This window comes from Chiloscyllium plagiosum, unplaced genomic scaffold (genome assembly GCF_037043375.1).
Source record: "Chiloscyllium plagiosum isolate Xiang-an unplaced genomic scaffold, Cpla_swu_hap1 HiC_scaffold_19, whole genome shotgun sequence".
NCBI lineage: Eukaryota > Metazoa > Chordata > Chondrichthyes > Orectolobiformes > Hemiscylliidae > Chiloscyllium > Chiloscyllium plagiosum.
The window spans coordinates 61,871,607-61,890,075 of NW_028270157.1; the positions used below are offsets into that span (position 1 = coordinate 61,871,607).

Sequence of the window (18,469 nt, forward strand, 5' to 3'; positions counted from 1 at the left end):
TATATTATGGACAAAAGGGTAACTAGGGAGAGAATAGGGCCCCTCAAAGATCAGCAAGCTGGCCTTTGTGTGGAGCCATAGAAAACGGGGGAGATACTAAATGAATATTTTGTATCAGTATTTACTGTGGAAAAGGATATGGAAAATATAGACTGTAGGGAAATAGATGGTGACATCTTGCAAAATGTCCAGATTACAGAGGAGGAAGCGCTGGATGTCTTGAAATGGTTCAAGGTGGATAAATCCCCAGGACCTGATCAGGTGTACCTGAGAGCTGTGTGGGAAGCTAGAGAAGTGTTTGCTGGGCGTCTTGCTGAGATATTTGTATCATTGATAGTCACAGGCGAGGTGCCGCAAGACTGGAGGTTGGCAAATATGATGCCACTGTTTAAGAAGGGCGGTAAAGACAAGCCAGGGAACTATAAACCTGTGAGCCTGACCTTGGTGGTGGGCAAGTTGTTGGAGGGAATCCTGAGGGACAGGATGTACATTTATTTGGAAAGGCAAGTAATGGTTCAGGATACTTAGCATGGCTTTGTGCATAGGAAATCATGTCTCACAAACTTGATTGAGTTTTTTGAAGAAGTAACAAAGACGATTGATGAGGGCAGAGCAGTAGATGTGATCTATATGGACTTCAATAAGGCGTTCAATAAGGTTCCCATGGGAGACTGATTAGCAAGGTTAGATCTCATAGAATACAGGGAGAACTAGCCATTTGATACAGAACTGGCTCAAAGGTAGAAGACGGAGGGTTGTTTTTCAGACTGGAGGCCTGTGACCAGTGGAGTGCCACAAGGATTGGTGCTGTGCCCTATACTTTTTGTCTTTTACATAAATGATTTGGATGCGAGCATAAGAGGTACAGTTAGTAAGTTTGCAGATGACACCAAAATTGGAGGTGTAGTGGACAGCAAAGAGGGTTACCTCAGATTACAACAGGATCTGGACCAGATGGGCCAATGGGCTGAGAAGTGGCAGATGGAGTTTAATTCAGATAAATGCGAGGTGTTGCATTTTGGGAAAGCAAATCTTAGCAAGACTTATACACTTAATGGTAAGGTCCTCGGGAGTTTTGCTGAACAAAGAGTGCAGATTCATAGCTCCTTGAAAGTGGAGTTGCAGGTAGATAGGATAGTGAAGAAGGCGTTTGGTATGCTTTTCTTTATTGGTCAGAGTATTGAGTACAGGAGTTGGGAGGTCATGTTGCGGCTGTACAGGACATTGGTTAGGCCACTATTGGAATATTGCATGCAGTTCTGGTCTCCTTCCTATCGGAAAGATGTTGTGAAACTTGAAAGGGTTCAGAAAAGAGTTACAAGGATTTTGCCAGGATTGGAGGATCTGAGCTGCAGGGAGAGGCTGAACAGGCTGGTGCTGTTTTCCCTGGAGCGTCAGAGGCTGAGGGGTGACCTTATAGAGGTTTATAAAATTGAGTGGCATGGATAGGATAACTAGACAAAGTCTTTTTCCTAGGGTCAGGGAGTTCTGAACTAGAGGGCATAGGTTTAGGGTGAGAGGGGAAAGATATAAAAGAGACCTAAGGGGCAACATGTTCACGCAGAGGGTGGTACGTGTATGGAATGAGCTGCCAGAGGATGTGGTGGAGGCTGGTACAATTTCAACATGTAAGAGACATTTGGATGGGTATATGAATAGGAAGGGTTTGGAGGGATATGGGCCGGGTGCTGGCAGGTGGGACTAGATTGGGTTGGGATATCTGGTCAGCATGGACAGGTTGGACCGAAGGGTCTGTTTCCATGATGTACATCTGACTCTATAATGTTTGTTGCAGACCTTGCAGGGTATTTTGTATTTGATGTTCATTCTGCTGGTTGTTGGAAAAGGGTCCTTTGCATTCATCCGGAGCTGTTTGTGTAGTGATAGCTTTGTTGCTTACCATGATGCCTGGGGTCTGCAGTAGTCTCGTCGTCATCTCCGAAATGTCTTTGATATATGGTGGATTGGCTAAAGTTTTTGGGCATGTTGTCTTCTTGTTTAGGTCTGTTGTGTCAGAATTGTAGGACTGCGCTTGTTGGGTACCCGTTGTTCGTGAAAACATTGTGCATGTTTTTTTCCTTAGCTTGTCTTAGTTTCTGGGTGCTGCAGTGTGTCGTGGCTCATTTAAATAATGTCCTGACGCAGCTCCGTTTGTGGGTATTGAGGATGATTGCTCCTGTAGTTGAGTATCTGGTCAGTGTATATGGCTTTCCTGTAAACACTGGTCTGCAGCTCTCCATTGGCTTTGCATTCTACCGTGACGTCTTGGAAGGGAAGTCTGTTATTGTTTTCTTCCTTTTCAGCGAACTTTATATCGGTATGGATGTTGTTTGTGTTTATGCGTTTCTTCTAATTTGTTGCATTTCGTGATGACAAAGGTATCCATCCATATAGTGGACCCAAAGTTTGAGCTGAATCGTGGGAAAGGTTCGTTCTAACCTCGGCATAACTGCTTCTGCAAAGCGTCCTGAGATTGATGATCTGATAGGTGTCCCATTGATTTGGTTGTAGGTCTTGTCATTGAAGGTGAGATGGGTTTTGAGGCGCAGGTCTACGAGTTTGAGGATGTTGTCCTTGCTGATGGAGTTGGTGCTGTCAGATGTTTGTATCCTGGTTCGTCCAGCAGTGAGGCTTGGGCCAGGATGATGGTTATTGATGTGAATAGGGCCGTCACATCTAAGGAAACAATGACCTCGTCGTCCTCTACCTTGGTGTCTTTGATATTTAAGAATTCCTGGATGGAGTGGCTTGAGTCTTTTACTAGGTGTTCCAGTTTGCGTTGCTTTTGCTTGTCTGTATGTCGCTGTACTGGAAAGTGAGACTGTGTCTGGGGGTGACGGTGGGGGCGCCTTGTGTTTATGTACCTTTTTTTTTGGAAATCCATTGAAATAGGGTGTGTTGAATCCTTCAGGTTTCATTCTTTGGAGGTCTGTCTTATTAATTTCACCTGTCGTGTGAAGTTTCCTCAGGGATTTGTAATACAGTTTTTTAGCTGTGGAGTCGGGTCAATTGCCACTTGTTGGTAGGTATCAGTATCTGCAAGTAGTGTTTGATTTTTCAATGTATTGCATTCTGTTCAGGATGACGGCCATGCATCCTTTGCCTGCCAGTAGAATTACAATATTTCTGTCTTTTGAGTCCTCCCAGGGCTTTCCTTTCCAGTGTGTTGAGGGTGTTCCCTTCTTTCTTTCTGCCTTATGTTGATGCTACTGTCTGTCCGACCGCTGCTGGATGTTTTCCATAAGTCCATTGTCTATCAGGGTGGATTCCAGCGCTGCTAGGAAGTCCTTTTTGTCCACGTTGCCATGGTTGAAGTTCATCCTTATTATTGGACGGCTCTCTCGGTGTCTGAGAGTGGTCGGTTGGTCCGACAGTTTCTTTATCCAAGTCTCTGAATTGTCCATATTATTGCTGTGTGTCAGCTTGGCCAGTTTTTCTTGTCAGGCTAGTCTTTTCTTTGTATTGGTCTGCTGCTGTTTAGTGTTGATGGTATGTTCTAGCGTACTTGTCCATTCATGGTCAGTCATGATAGTCTACAATGTCTTTGGCGTGAAATTTCTCATTCGTATTTGTGGAGTCAGTTGTGGGCACCGTTCATCATTTCTCGTAGCTACCTTTGGTCGATCTGTTCTGTTGTTTTTCTAGCTTGTGTGGTGTTGAGAGGTGGTTTACATTTGACACATTTTGGTAATACTTGTTTCCTGAGGCATTTGTGTAGGAATTACAGTTGTTGGTGGGTGGTGCTCAGTCCGATGGCATTGGCTTCCCATCTTCAGGCTAACTTGAGCCCATCAGTGTTAGCGGTTTTGGAGGTTTTGGATTCGGTTGTAAGCTTGCTCGTTCAGCTGGTAGATTTGCTCTCAGACGTTTCGTCACCATGCTAGGTAGCATCATCAGTGAGCCTCCGATGAAGCACTGATGTTCTGTCCAACTTGCTATTTATCTGTCTTGGTCTGTTGTGGTGGGTGATATCATTTTCAGTTTTTTTTTCTGAGAGGTTGGTAAATCAGGTCCAAGTCACTGTGTTCATTAATGGAGTTCTGGTTTGAATGTCAGACCTCTAGGAATTCCCATGTGTGTCTTTCTTTAGCCTGTCCCAGAATGGATGTATTCTCCCAGTTGAACTTTGTGTGTATGGATACTAATGGTCATTTGGGTGGGTGGCTAGTTTCTTGCCTGTCTTTCCAATGTAATGTTTGTTGCAGTCCTTGCAGAGTTTTTTGTATTTGACGTTAGTTCTGCTGGTTGCTGGTGTGGGGTCCTTTTAAATTTATCCAGGAGTTGTTTGAGTGTGGTGGTAGGTTTCTGCGCTACCTCGAGGCTGGAGTTGTCTGGTCATCATCTCTGAGATGCCTTTAATGGCAGGGTGGCTACAGTTTCTGGACATGTTGTGCTTTCTTGTTTAGGTTGTCCCACCACATTGAAACAGCGAATTATGAATTTAAAGGACCCCGTACCAACAACGAGCAGAACAAACGTTCCATACAAAATACCCTGCAAGAACATAGAACATTGCAGTGCAGTACAGGCCCTTCAGCCCTCGATGTTGCACTGACCTGTGAAACCAATCTGAAGCCCATCTAACTTAGATGACTCCATTGTCATCAATGTTTATCCAATGACCATTTAAATGCCCTTAAAGTTGGCGAGTCTACTGCTGTTGCAGGCAGGGTTTTTTGTGCCCTTACTATTGAGTACAGAACCTACCACTGACATTTGTCCTATATCTATTACCCCTCAATGTAAAGCTATGTCCCCTCCTGCTAGCCATCACCATCCAAGGAAAAAGGCTCTCACTGTTCACTCTATCTAATCCTCTGATCATCTTGTATGTCTCTATTAAGTCACCTCTTAATCTTTTTCTCTCTAATGAAAACAGCCTCAAGTCCCTCAGCATTTCCTTATAAGATGTTTCCTCCATACCAGGTAACATCCTGGTAAATCTCCTCTGCATCATTTCCAGTGCTTCCACATCCTTCCTGTAATGCAACGACCATAACTACGCAATACTGCAAGTGCGACCGCACCAGAATTTTGTACAGCTGCAACACTACCTCATAGCTCTGAAACTCAATCCCTCTAAAAAGAAAAGCTAACACAACATACACCTTAACCCTATCAACCTGGGTGGCAACTTTCAAGGATTTATGCAAATGGACACAGATCTCTCTGCTCATCCACATTACCAAGGATCTTACCATTAGCCCAGCACTCTGTATTCCGTTACTCCTTCCAAAGTGAATCTGCTCACACTTTTCCGCATTAAACTCCATTTGCCACCTCTCAGCCCAGCTCTGCAGCTTATCTATGTTCCTCTGTAACTTACAATATCCTTGGGCTCTATCCACAACTGCACTGACCTTCGTGTCGTCTGCAAATTTACCAATCCATCCTTCTATGCCCTCGTAGATCATTTATAAAAATGACAAACAGAAGTGGACTCAAACAGATCCTTGCAGTACACCAGTAGTAACTAAACTCCAGGATGAACATTTCCCAGCAACCCTCACCCTTTGTCTTCTTTCAGCTAGCCAATTTCTGATCCAAACCACTAAATCACCCTCAATCCCATGTCACTGTATTTTCTGTAATAGCCTACAGTTGGGACCCTTACTAAATGCTTCACTGAAATCCATATACATCGACCGCTTAACCCTCATCCACCTGTTTGGTCACCTTCTTAAAGAACTCAATAAGGTTTGTGAGGCACAGCCTATCCATCACAAAATGATATCCCTCTCCGCAACAGATCAAGACAGATAAATAATAAGCTGGACATAACGCTAGCACTTCATTGGAGGCGCACTGATGATGTAATCTAGCATGGTGACGAAATGTCTGAGAATAAATCTACCAGCTCTGCAAGCAAACTTACAACCTGAACTACAAATCTAATTCAAGATCTCGTTCTTGTAAATCCTTGGCTTTCAAAACCAGTTTTCTCATTTCTGCTCAGAATGTTTTTTAAAGCACAAAAATAAATGCTGGTCTTTATAATTGGTAAGGGGCTACCTTTTCCAGAAGTCATGCTGGGTATCCCTGATATAGCCTTCTCTGTCCGAGTAATTATATATTGCACCTTGCATAAGTCCTTGATCAATTTATCTGTCTGCTAATTCAAGTTAATAGACCTAAAGTTATTCCCCTTAAAAAAAAAATGAAATCATTCACTTCCAGTCTAGGGAAGTGGCACCTATCTTGGTCTTTGATAAAGGTAAAGAGATTTGAAGAATACCTCTTTAGTCTTTATTTGGAGATGCTGGTGTTGGACTGGGGTGTACAAAGTTAAAAATCGCACAACACCAGGTTATAGTCCAACAGGTTTAATTGGAAGCACTGGCTTTCGGAGCGCTGCTCCTGAATGAGCGGCGCTCTGAAAGCTAGTGCTTCCAATTAAACCTGGGACTATAACTTGGTGTTATGTGATCTTTAGTCTTTCAGAGTTTTTGAGCAGGTATTGATTCTGAGTTACTGATAAATAATATCCTTATATTCTATAATTTTGCCTTTGCAAATTTATGGCTGTTTTAATCAAAAATTTAACTGTAGAATTTAAATCATAGTTACTGCCTTTAATGTCAGCTCATTGTTTAGCATAGGCTATTTTAGGCATATAGTGCCCTCTGCTGTAGTATTAACACATTTCAATTGCTATTTTTTAAAGGATGCCATTTTTTCACAAAGATATAAAAGAACACAGTTACAAAAATATTTAGTGCTGAAGAATTTCAATTTGAGATTTTGGTCATTGCAGGCTATTCATTATTTTCAATGTGAATGTACAACAATTGGTGGAGAGTATTTCTTGAATTCAATTTGTTTGTAAAGTAATTGTGACTAAATCCTAAATACAAAACAAACACAGAATGCCAGAGAGACTGAACATATCTGTTCAGACTTCTGACAAAAGGTATACCAGACTCGATGTTAACTCTGTTTCTCCCTCCACAAATGCTGCTGATCTGTTGAGTATTTGAGCATTCTGTGTTTGTTTCAGGTTTTCAGCATCCGCAGTATTTTAAATTCTAAATACAATTGATTCATATCCACATAATCCAATTGAAGACAAAATTTAGACAACTCTTTTGGTCTCTGGACTGTTGGAGACCAAGGTATCACTAAATTCATTTATCTGCTAGAGGGAGACTAGGGATATAATAGCTAGTGCCACAGAAAGGAACATGGATTATCTGTTTGGATTTCTTTGGTATTTGCTGCATTGAATCAGACCCAAAGGATCCTCCAATAAAAATTCACCTGGGAAAAATAGTAAGGTAAGTGTGTGTGTTTTTTTTCGCTTGTTCAGGCTTGGGAATAAGGCTTCCAATTCTAATCAGAAATCTAGGCAATGATTAAAATTGTTTTCTTTGTGATTCCGTGCAGCTGGTCTGCTTTTAATGGAGTCCATAAACTGTGTTGTCAGATATTTTGGCTATATGTCTGTTGACTATTTTATATCCAGTTAATATTGGCATACTTTTTGAGTCCAGATTAAAGTGGTACTGGAAAATCACAGCAGGTCAGGCAGCATCTAAAGAGCAGGAAGATCGACAATTCAGGCAGGATCCCTTATTATCCATTTCAATTACTCAAAATTCAAAACATGTTTACTAGATTTAGAAACACAACACAGAAACAGACCCCTTGGTCCAACTTGTCCATACCAACAAGATATCCTCATGTGACCTTGTCCATTGCCAGTATTTGACCTATTTACCCATCCAGATGCCTTTTTAAATGTGTAATTGTACCACCCCCACCACTTCTCCTGGCAGCTCATACCTTGCACTCATCACCCTCTGTGTGAAAAAATTGCCCATCAAGTCCTTTCCAAATCTTTCCCCTCTCACCTTTAAACCTATACTCTTTTAATTTTGGACTCCGTTATCCTAGGGAAAACACTTTAATATTCATCCAGTCCATACCCCTCATGATTTTATAAATCTCTATAATTTTAAAAGCAAGAGGCTGAAAAGGCTGTGACTCTCCAAGGGGAAAAAAGCCACAGCCTTTTCAGCCTCTTGCTTTTAACTCAAATCCTCTCATCCTGGCCATATCCTTTCTGCACCCCCTCAAGCTTAACAACATCTTTTTTATAGAAGGGTGCCCGGAATTGTATGAAGTATTCTAAAAGTGGCCTCACCACCATCCTGTACAGCTGCAAATCTGAAGACCAATGAAGGCAAGCATGCATGCATACACCTAAAATGTCTTCCTGCGACTCCACTTTGAAGGAACAATGCACCTGCACCCTTAGGTCTCTGTTCACCCCAGGGCCCTACCATTAAGTGTATAAGTACTGCCCTGGTTTGCCTTGGCAAAATGCCAACCCTCGCATTTATCTGAATTAAACTCCATTTACCACTCCTTGGCCCACTGACCCATTTGATCAAGTTCCAGTTGTACTCTGAGATAATCTTCGCTGTCGACTACACCACCTATTTTCATGTCATCTGCAAACTTACTTACTATACCTCCTATACTATACTATACCTCAGCAAATCAATCCTAATGATACAGTGCAATATCGTTTGTAGCAGGTTCCTCTCAAGCATACCATTGTTAAAGTTTGTGCCAAATTTTAATTCATTTTGACATGTTCATTTGAGGTAAAAGAAATTAGGGACAGTATTAGATCCAAAGAAGAAACATACAAAGTTGCCAGAGAAAACAGCAAGCCTGAGGATTGGGAGCATTTTAGAATTCAACAAAGAGAATAAAACATTTCAAGAGGCTGATAATAGAGTACAAGTACAAAATTGCAGGGAACACTAAAAACCAACTGTAAAAACTTGTGTTAGTATGTGATGAGAAAAAATTAGTGAAGACAAATATGTTCCTTGCAGTCAGAAAGCTGGGAAAATTATAATGGGGATCAAAGAAATGACAGAGCATTGAACACATACCTAGGTTCTGCCTTCAGAAAAGAGGGCCTGAACAAAAACCTCAAGTGTTGCAGAACAAGGGTCTAGCTAAAGGAAGGAATTGAAGGAAATCCATGTTAGTAAGAAAACAGTGCTGGGAAATTGGTGTGGTTAAAGGCTGACAAATCACAAGGGCATAATAATCTACATGCCATCTAGAAGAATTGGCCCTGAAAACATTGGATGCATTGGTGATTACCTCTCAAAAATTTATAGATTTTGAAGGAGCTCCTAAAGATTGGAGGGTGGTAAAGGTGCTCCACAATTTAAAAGGGAGGGAGAGGATTACAGACTAGTTTGCCTAAAATCAGTAGTGGGGAAAATGCTAGAGTCTATTATATAAGATATTTTACAAATATTTCTGTATCATATTAATGGATTGAACAAAGCCAGCATGGGTATATGAAAGGCAAGTCATGTTGAACAAATCTCCAGTTGATTTTTGAGGATTTATCTGGTGAAGTAGATAAGAGAGGATCAGTAGATGTGATGTATTTGGATTTTTTGGAAGGCTTTTGATCAGGTGCCTTGAGAGATTGGTGAGTGACAAAAAAAACTGCAGATGCTGGAATCCAAAATAGACATGTAGGAGGCTGGAAGAACACAGCAAGCCACAAAGGCCATTACCCACATTGAGACTCGCTCTAGCACCAAGCCTCTCCAGTCCAAAGCTACGCCCAAGTCGGACACTGCTTCCATTTTGGGTCAGTACCTGTGCCACCACAACCATCTACCGGGGACCCCGCCCCCCCGCCCCCCCCCCCCCCCCAAGTACTCACCCGTAACTTCCATCTCCACTCCAAAAGCCTCTTGCAACGCTGCCTTGTATTTTGTCAACACTTGGGCTGGCCTTGACTTACCTCCAGCTTCCGCCTCCACCTCTGGCTTTGCCCACTCTGCAAGCAAGTCACGGACTACGTCTCCCAGGGTCCATGTGACCATAAGAAATAGGAGTGGAAGTAAGGGCATTCAGCCCATCGAGTCCACTCCGCCATTCAATCATGGCTGATGGGCATTTCAATGCCACTTACCCGCACTCTCCCCGGATCCCCTAATTCCTCAATCAATCTCTGCCTTGAAATTTAACGTCCCGGCCTCCGCTGCGCTCTGTGTCAGTGAATTCCACAGCCCCACCACACTCTGGCTGAAGAAATGTCTCCTCATTTCCATTCTAAATTGACCCCCTCTAATTCTAAGGCTGTGCCCACACGTCCTAGTATCCCCGCCTGACGGAAACAATTTCCCAGTGTCCACCTTTTCTCAGCCATGCATTATCTTGTAAGTTTTTATTAGATCGCCCCTCAACCTTCTGAACTCTAACAAATACAATCCCCTATCACTGTTATCAGTTACAGTCAGTTCTGAGGAAGGGTCACTGGACCTGAAACATTAAATCTGCTTTCTCTCCAAACTGGAGTATCTCCAGCAATTTGTTTTTGTTAAAGAATTAGAGGATTCCTTCACGTTTTGAATACCAGCAGTCAGATTCCAGATTACTCCAGCATGCATGCTTACAGACATTTGCAATAAAGTAGTTGGCAGTGCAATACTGCCACCTGGTGCCAGCACTATTCAGAAAATCAGGCGTAACAAAGTTATCTCAAGCTACTGAGACATCCAAAGATATAATCTGGTCAAATGATGTACAGTGAACACTCTATGCATAAATGTTTTTTAAAAATTCATTCATGGAATGTGGGCTTGGCCAGCATTTATTGCCTATTCCTAATCGTCCAGAGGGCACGAAGAGTCAACTGCATTGCTGAGACTCTGGAGTCACGTCTAAGTCAGACCAGATGCAGTTTTCCTCACTCAAGGACATTAGTGAACCAGATGAGCTTTGCCAACAATTATCATTATCAGACTCAAGTCCAGATTTTTACTGAATTTAAATAACACCATCTGCCATGACGGAAATCAAACCTAGGTCCCAGAACATGATCTGGGTCTCTGGATTAACCATCTAACAATAATATTACTAGGCCATTGCCTTTATCTCATTGCAAAGGATGGGTCCTGACAGCACCTGGCAAAATCTGGTTCTGGCTCATTACTGGCATAGCTCATCACAAACCATAATCTTATTTGACCACTATTTGGCATAAAAGCAGAATCATAATACTTGGAATGCAACCTACAAAATGCATCCATATCTATATCAGAATTCAGACTGCGAAGGAAGCCTGGACAATAACAGAAGTGATGAATCTGCACAAATTCATTTAGCACTGACAGCTACACGCTTTCATCTTCAAGTTAGAGTTATAAAACACAATAGGGATTATATAACATTCAAAGATTACAAAATTTAATTTCTTGTACATCAGCACTGCAGAGTCATATACTTTATCTTGAATCGTGAAACAAATCTGGAGAATTCCAGATACCACTTGTTAAGTGTGGAGGCAGGGGAGATGATTAGAAATGGACCCCAAATATTTTCTCCCTCAGCCAAATGTGCCACCCTGGGTCCTACCGCAGACCTGCAGCCAGCTAGCACACCAGCTCTCCCTCCTCACCCATCCATCCGCACCCCTCCACCTCACCCCTCCACCTCTCCCTCTTCATCTTATCCCCTCTGCACCCCTTCCAGACCCTTATCCTATTCCCCAGCCCACCCCCCATCTCCTTTTCTCCAACACCCACTCGCATCGCACCCCACCACACCACATCCAACCCTCACCTGCCACATGCCATCACCCTTCTCCCCCATCCCCCAAATTAGCCACTCCAGGACCCCCCACAAAGCCTCACCTTGCCACACACTCATTATTCCATTCAACCTTGAACTCTTTGAGGCCGAACAGTCTGCCGTCCGTAAAGGGCTCATGTTCGTACCCCTCTGCCTCCACCTCAACGAATTCAAGATCCGCCACAACGTGGAGCTCTTCTTCCGATGCCTCCTTCTTTGACAAAAACTCCCAACCTCTCTCATACAACCCCTTCTCCCACCTCCAACCTTCCTCCTCCACTTGGTCACCACCTGAAGGCCTTGTGAGAGTGGATTAGTGTGCCATGAAGATTACAGTTTAAGGAACTAGTTAGGTACTCATTGCACACTCTCAAGTGCAAGAACCTAGGCGTGCCACTGTTAAAAATGAAATAATTCAGATGTCTGTCAGTAAAATGGCTCAGGGATGGGCACGACTGGCAGCTGAATGTTCCAGGATACAAATGCTGCAGGACAGATAGAAAGGGAGGCAAAAGAGGACGGGAGTGGCATTTTTGATAAGGGATAGCATTACAGCTGTGCTAAGGGAGGATATTCCCGGAAATGCATCCAGGGAAGTTATTTGGGTGGAACTGAGAAATAAGAAAGGGATGATCACCTTATTGCGATTGTATTATAGACCCCCCAATAGTCTGAGGGAAATTGAGAAACAAACTTGTAAGGAGATCTCCGCTATCTGTAAGAATAATAGAGTGGCTGTGGTAGGGGATTTTAACTTTCCAAACATCAACTGGGACTGCCATAGTGTTAAAGGTTTAGATGGAGAGGAATTTGTTAAGTGTGTACAAGACAATTTTCTGATTCAGTATGTGGATGTACCTACTAGAGAAGGTGCAAAACTTGACCTACTCTTGGGAAATAAGGCAGGGTAGGTGACTAAGGTGTCAGTGGGGGAGTACTTTGGGGCCAGCAACCATAATTCTATTCATTTTAAAATAGTGATGGAAAAGGACAGACCAGATCTAAAAGTTGAAGTTCTAAATTGGAGAAAGGCCGATTTTGACGGTATTAGGCAAGAACTTTCGAAAGCTGATTGGGGGCAGATGTTCGCAGTAAAGGGACGGCTGGAAAATGGGAAGCCTTCAGAAATGAGATAACAAGAATCCAGAGAAAGTATATTCCTGTCAGAGTGAAAGGGAAGGGTGGTAGGTATAGGGAATGTTGGATGACTAAAGAAATTGAAGGTTTGGTTAAGAAAAAGAAGGAAGTATATGTCAGGTACAGACAGGATAGATCGAGTGAATCCTTAGAAGAGCATAAAGGAAGTAGGAGTATACTTAAGAGGGAAATCAGGAGGGCAAAACGGGGACATGAGATAGCTTTGGCAAATAGAATTAAGGAGAATCCAAAGGGGTTTTACAAATATATTAAGGACAAAAGGGTAACTAGGGAGAGAATAGGGCCCCTCAAAGATCAGCAAGCTGGCCTTTGTGTGGAGCCATAGAAAACGGGGGAGATACTAAATAAAATTTTGCACCAGTATTTACTGTGGAAAAGGATATGGAAGATATAGACTGTTGGGAAATAGATAATGACATCTTGCAAAATGTCCAGATTACCAAGGAGGAAGCGCTGGATGTCTTGAAACGCATAAAGGTGGATAGATCTCCAGGACCTGTTCAGGTCCTGCCCTTCTGTGGGAAGCAAAAGAAGTGATTGCTGGGCTTCTTATGCTGAGATATTTGCATCATCGATAGTCACAGGTGAGGTGCCAGACGATTGGCTAACATGGTTCCACTGTTTAAGAAGGGTGGTAAGGACAAGCCAGGGAACTATAGACCAGTGAGCCTGACCTCGGTGGTGGGCAAGTTGTTGGAGGGAATCCTGGAGGACAGGATGTACATGTATTTGGAAAGGCAAGGACTGATTAGGGATAGTCAACATGGCTTTGTGCGTGGGAAATCATGTCTCACAAACTTGATTGAGTTTTTTGAAGAAGTAACAAAGAAGATTGAGGGCAGAGTAGTAGATGTGATCTATATGGACTTCAGTAAGGCGTTCAACAAGGTTCCCCATGGGAGACTGATTAGCAAGGTTAGACCTCCTGGAATACGGGGAGAACTAGCCATTTGGATGAAGAAGTGGCTCAAAGGTAGAAGACAGAGGGTGGTGGGGGAGGGTTGTTTTTCAGACTGGAGGCCTGTGACCAGTGGAGTGCCACAAGGATCGGTGCTGGGTCCTCTACTTTTTGCCACTTACATAAATGATTTGGATGTGAGCATAAGAGGTACAGTTAGTAAGTTTGCAGATGACACCAAAATTGGAGGTATAGTGGATAGCGAAGAGGGTTACCTCAGATTACAACAGGATCGGAACCAGATGGGCCAATGGGCTGAGAAGTGGCAGATGGAGTTTAATTCAGATAAATGCAAGATGTTGCATTTTGGGAAAGCAAATCTTAGCAGGACTTATCCACTTAATGGTAAGGTCCTCGGGAGTGTTGCTGAACAAAGAGACCTTGGAGTGCAGGTTCATAGCTCCTTGAAAGTGGAGTCGCAGGTAGATAGGATAGTGAAGAAGGCATTTGGTATGCTTTCCTTTATTGGTCAGAGTATTGAGTACAGGAGTTGGGAGGTCATGTTGCGGCTGTACAGGACATTGGTTAGGTCACTGTTGGAATATTGCATGCAGTTCTGGTCTCCTTCCTATCAGAAAGATGTTGTGAAACTTGAAAGGGTTCAGAAAAGATTTACAAGGATTTTGCCAGGGTTGGAGGATATGAGCTACAGGGAGAGGCTGAACAGGCTTGGGTTGTTTTCCCTGGAGCGTCGGAGGCTGAGGGGTGGCTTTATAGAGGTTTACAAAATTATGAGTCGCATGGATAGGATAATAGGCAAATCTTTTCCCTGGGGTTGGGGAGTCCAGGACTAGATGTCTTGGGTTTAGGGTGAGAGGGGCAAGATATAAATGAGACCTAAGGGGCAACATGTTCACGCAGAGGGTGGTACGTGTATGGAATGAGCTGCCAGAGGATGTGGTGGAGGCTGGTACAATTGCAACATTTAAGAGGCATTTGGATGGGTATATGAATAGGAAGGGTTTGGAGGGATATGGGCCGGGTGCTGGCAGGTGGGACTAGATTGTGTTGGGATATCTGGTCGGCATGGACGGGTCAGACTGAAGGGTCTGTTTCCATGCTGTGCATCTCTATGACTCTATGACTTGCAGAGCAACGTTTTCAATCAATTGCTTTGCTGCCAATGTCAGCATTGGTGATATCAACCTATGTCAACTCCCAACATCCTTACGTGTGTGTCGTGTTTTGTTTGTGATTACAGTAATAGTTTACAAACCCTCTTTCTTGAATTTGAGAATCTAGCTAATTTGGCTCCTTTTAGAATAAAGATGCTTCGGAAAAGGTATCAAGAGGAATTGATGCTTTTTCAAGTAATCTTGGAGTCATAGAGGTGTACAGCATGGAAACAGACCCTTTGATCCAACCTATCCATGCTGACCAGATATCCCAACCCAATCTAGTCCCACCTGCCAGCACCCGGTGCATATCCTTCCAAACCTTGTCTATTCATATACCCATCCAAATGCCTTTTAAATGTTGCAATTGTACCAGCCTCCACAACTTCCTCTGGCAGGTCATTCCGTACACATACCACCGTCTGTGTGAAACTGTTGCCTCTTCTATATCTTTCCCCTCTCACCCTAAACCTATGCCCTCTAGTTCTGGACTAGACTTTACCTATTTATCCTATCCATGCCCCTCATAATTTTGTAAACCTCTATCAGGTCACCCCTCAGCCTCCCATGGTCCAGCGAAAACAACTCCAGCCTGTTCAGCCTCTCCCTATAGCTCAAATCCTCCAACCCTGGCAACATCCTTGTAAATCTTTTCTGAAACCTTTCCAGTTTCACAACATCTTTCCGATAGGAAGGAGACCACAATTGCACACAATATTCCAACAGTGGCCTAACCAATGTCCTGTGCAGCCGCAACATGACCCCCCAACTCCTGTACTCAATACTCAATCTTGTTGCTACCAATCAAGAAGGGAAGCCACTTCATCCCCCCCCCCCCCAACCTGGAAACACAACAGTTTATTTGGAATTGTAACAAGTTGATTAATCTTACCTGGCATCTAATTGTAACATTTCACACTTGGCATTGTTGAGGTTTAAAGGATAGTTGGCTGATCCATTGACCTATTTAGTTGTAAAACACCTGAGATTGTCCCAGGTTCACAGCACAGCTCAATTTGAATCATGCTTGAAAACCTAGGTGAAACAGGACACAGATTTTCATGCCACAGCTAAACCAATTTGGTTACTGTTACGCATGGTGCAAGGGCAATTTTAAATTAATTGTTCACGTGCATGCGGATGTTACTACTGTAGAATGCAACATTTGTACTCATTCACTGATTTAGTAACTGGACTTGTGCTGATCTCAATAGAGTGGCAGTACTGCTATCGCACTGTGGCTAAATGAAAATTGAAGGAATTTGTGCTGAGTCTCCTGTTGTTTGTCATTTATATAAGCAATTTGGGTGAGAATTTAGGATGCATGCATAGTAAGTTTTCAGACGACATCAAGATTTGTGGTATAGTCGATGGTGAAGAAGGTTGTTTAATTTATAAAGGGATCTTGACCAATTGGGCCAATGCGCTGAAGAGTGGCAGATGGAGTTTAATTTGGATGAATGTGAGGTATTGCATTTTAGTAAAATGAGCCTGGGCAGGATTCCGTTAATGGTAGGATCCTGGGTGGTGATGCTGAACAGCAACACCAAAAGGTTCAGGTACATAGTTCTTTGAAAGTGGCATCATAGGTAGACAGGATGGTTAAGAAGGTATTTAGCACACTTGCCTTCATTGCTCAGTTGGGATGTAATGTCCAGGTTGTGTAGGATGTTGGTAAGGCCACTTTTGGATACTGGCTACAGTTCTAGGTCATCCTGCTATAGGAAGGATACTGTTAAATTGGCAAGGGTTCAGAAAAGATTTATCAGGATGTTACTGGGAATGGAGGGTTTGAATTATAAGGAGAGGCTAGATAGGCTAGGACGTTTTTCACTGGAGTATAGGAGTTTGAGGGGTGACTTTTATACAGGTTTATAAAATCACGAGGCGGATAGAAAACGTGAATAGCCAAGGTCTTTTACTTAGGATGGGGGAATTTCAAAACCAGGGGTATATTTTTAAGGTGAGCGGAGGAAGATTTAAAAGGGACCTGAGGGGTGATTTTTTTCCTCACAGAGGGTGGTTCATATGTCAAATTAACTGCTGGGGGAAGTGTGGATAAAGGTACAGTTACAACATTTAAAAGACATTTCCACAGTTACGTGAATAGGAACGTGAATAGAGGGATGTGGACAAAGCACAGGCAAGTGGGGGCAACTTAGTTTGGGAACCTTGGTCGGTGTGGATGTGTTGGACCAAAGGATCTGTTTCCATGCCGTCTGACTCTATGAATATCCTATTTACTAGACTTCCTAAACATTGTCCCACATACTCTTCTGGAATGCATATGTGTCTGAACACAGGACACAGTCAGATCTGGCAGCGTTCTATCTGCATTTTACCAGAACTGACTGCTTTGGCATGTAAAGAATAGCTACCTGATGATGATATAAGGAGTGCAACCGTTATCTGTAGAAATGTACCCAAATATAATTTGCATATTACAGAAAGTGCATCTCTTTGTGTAACTGAGCTATTTTTCATTTCTTGCATTAGTATTTTTGAATGAGGTAGAAATTTAACAATTGCCCAATGATGGACATCTGTATATTATCAGTAACATTATGCACATTAACAATTGCACCATAAATCTCTCCGATCCTAGTTTAAAATTTGAGTAAGTATTTCCATGAGATGTATAACTTGCAGTAGAGAGATAAAATGATCAAGAGTAATAATTAAGAAAAAAATGTTCACTCTATCTTAAGTTATGAGTGTGCAGTTAAAATAATTTTAATGAAACTGAGAAAAATTGACCTTTCTCCCTAAATTTGGAGAAGGGTTTGTAACATTGTAAAGAAGGCTTACACATATGGTAAAGTAAAAGTGAAATGGGGTATTGATTTATGTGGAACACAGGCATGAGGATTCTGGAGAGCTGTGCTGATTGAAGTTTCCTTTCTTAAAATATGAAATAGTCAGAAAATTGAGAGGTAATTTTCACTACCAACTGGGCGGTAAATCTGGGGAAAAAAAACCTCTGAATTCCATTTTGTTAGAATCCATTGAAGTAAAACTGGATAAGTTTTATAATGGGTGGAAGATGCCTCCACAAGTTTACTGTGCAGTATTGCAGATTAAAACACCCACTTTACTTGTTACTAAGAAATCAATTTTGCATCAATTCACAGAGCAAAAACATCACTTCTGAGAACATATCTCAGTTTCTGATTTTTTTGCAGTATGGAGTACCTTGATTTGTGATCTATTTTTAACAAAATGTTAATTTGACAGGCATGAAGCAAAAACTTGGAACCCTGCAAACTCATCAAAAAAGCTTTCTTCAGGGATGCATCTGGCCGTGGTAACGTGTGGACAAAGATTGGAAGAAACTTTAACAATGCTGAAGTCTGCCATTTTATTTAGTCAGAAGCCACTTCATTTTCACATATTTGCAGAGGATGAACTCCATACCAAGTTCAACAGTACAGTATGTATCTGGATAGCTCACACTTATTTAAACAAGTTTTACAAAGAAATAAAAAATGCCCATCTGTATGTTGAGCCAGATTGTTTTAAAGCAAGTTTTAGAAATGTTTTTATCTAATTCAGTTACTGCACCATTTCTCTGTCTTCTCACCTTGCCTATTTCAATATCTTCTTCATGGAAGATGCCCCCTAT

The 18,469-nt window shown here is 42.4% G+C and overlaps 1 protein-coding gene across 2 annotated transcripts in view; it reads left to right on the forward strand.

The window, feature by feature from the left end:
• gxylt1b (glucoside xylosyltransferase 1b) overlaps positions 1 to 18,469 on the forward strand; it is an 87,955-nt gene that overhangs the window by 39,263 nt on the left and 30,223 nt on the right. For both annotated transcript variants that reach the window (XM_043709049.2, XM_043709050.2), the window contains one exon: positions 18,082 to 18,277. In XM_043709049.2, coding sequence (XP_043564984.2) covers positions 18,082 to 18,277 — 196 coding nt within the window. The remainder of the gene's footprint in view (positions 1 to 18,081; positions 18,278 to 18,469) is intronic.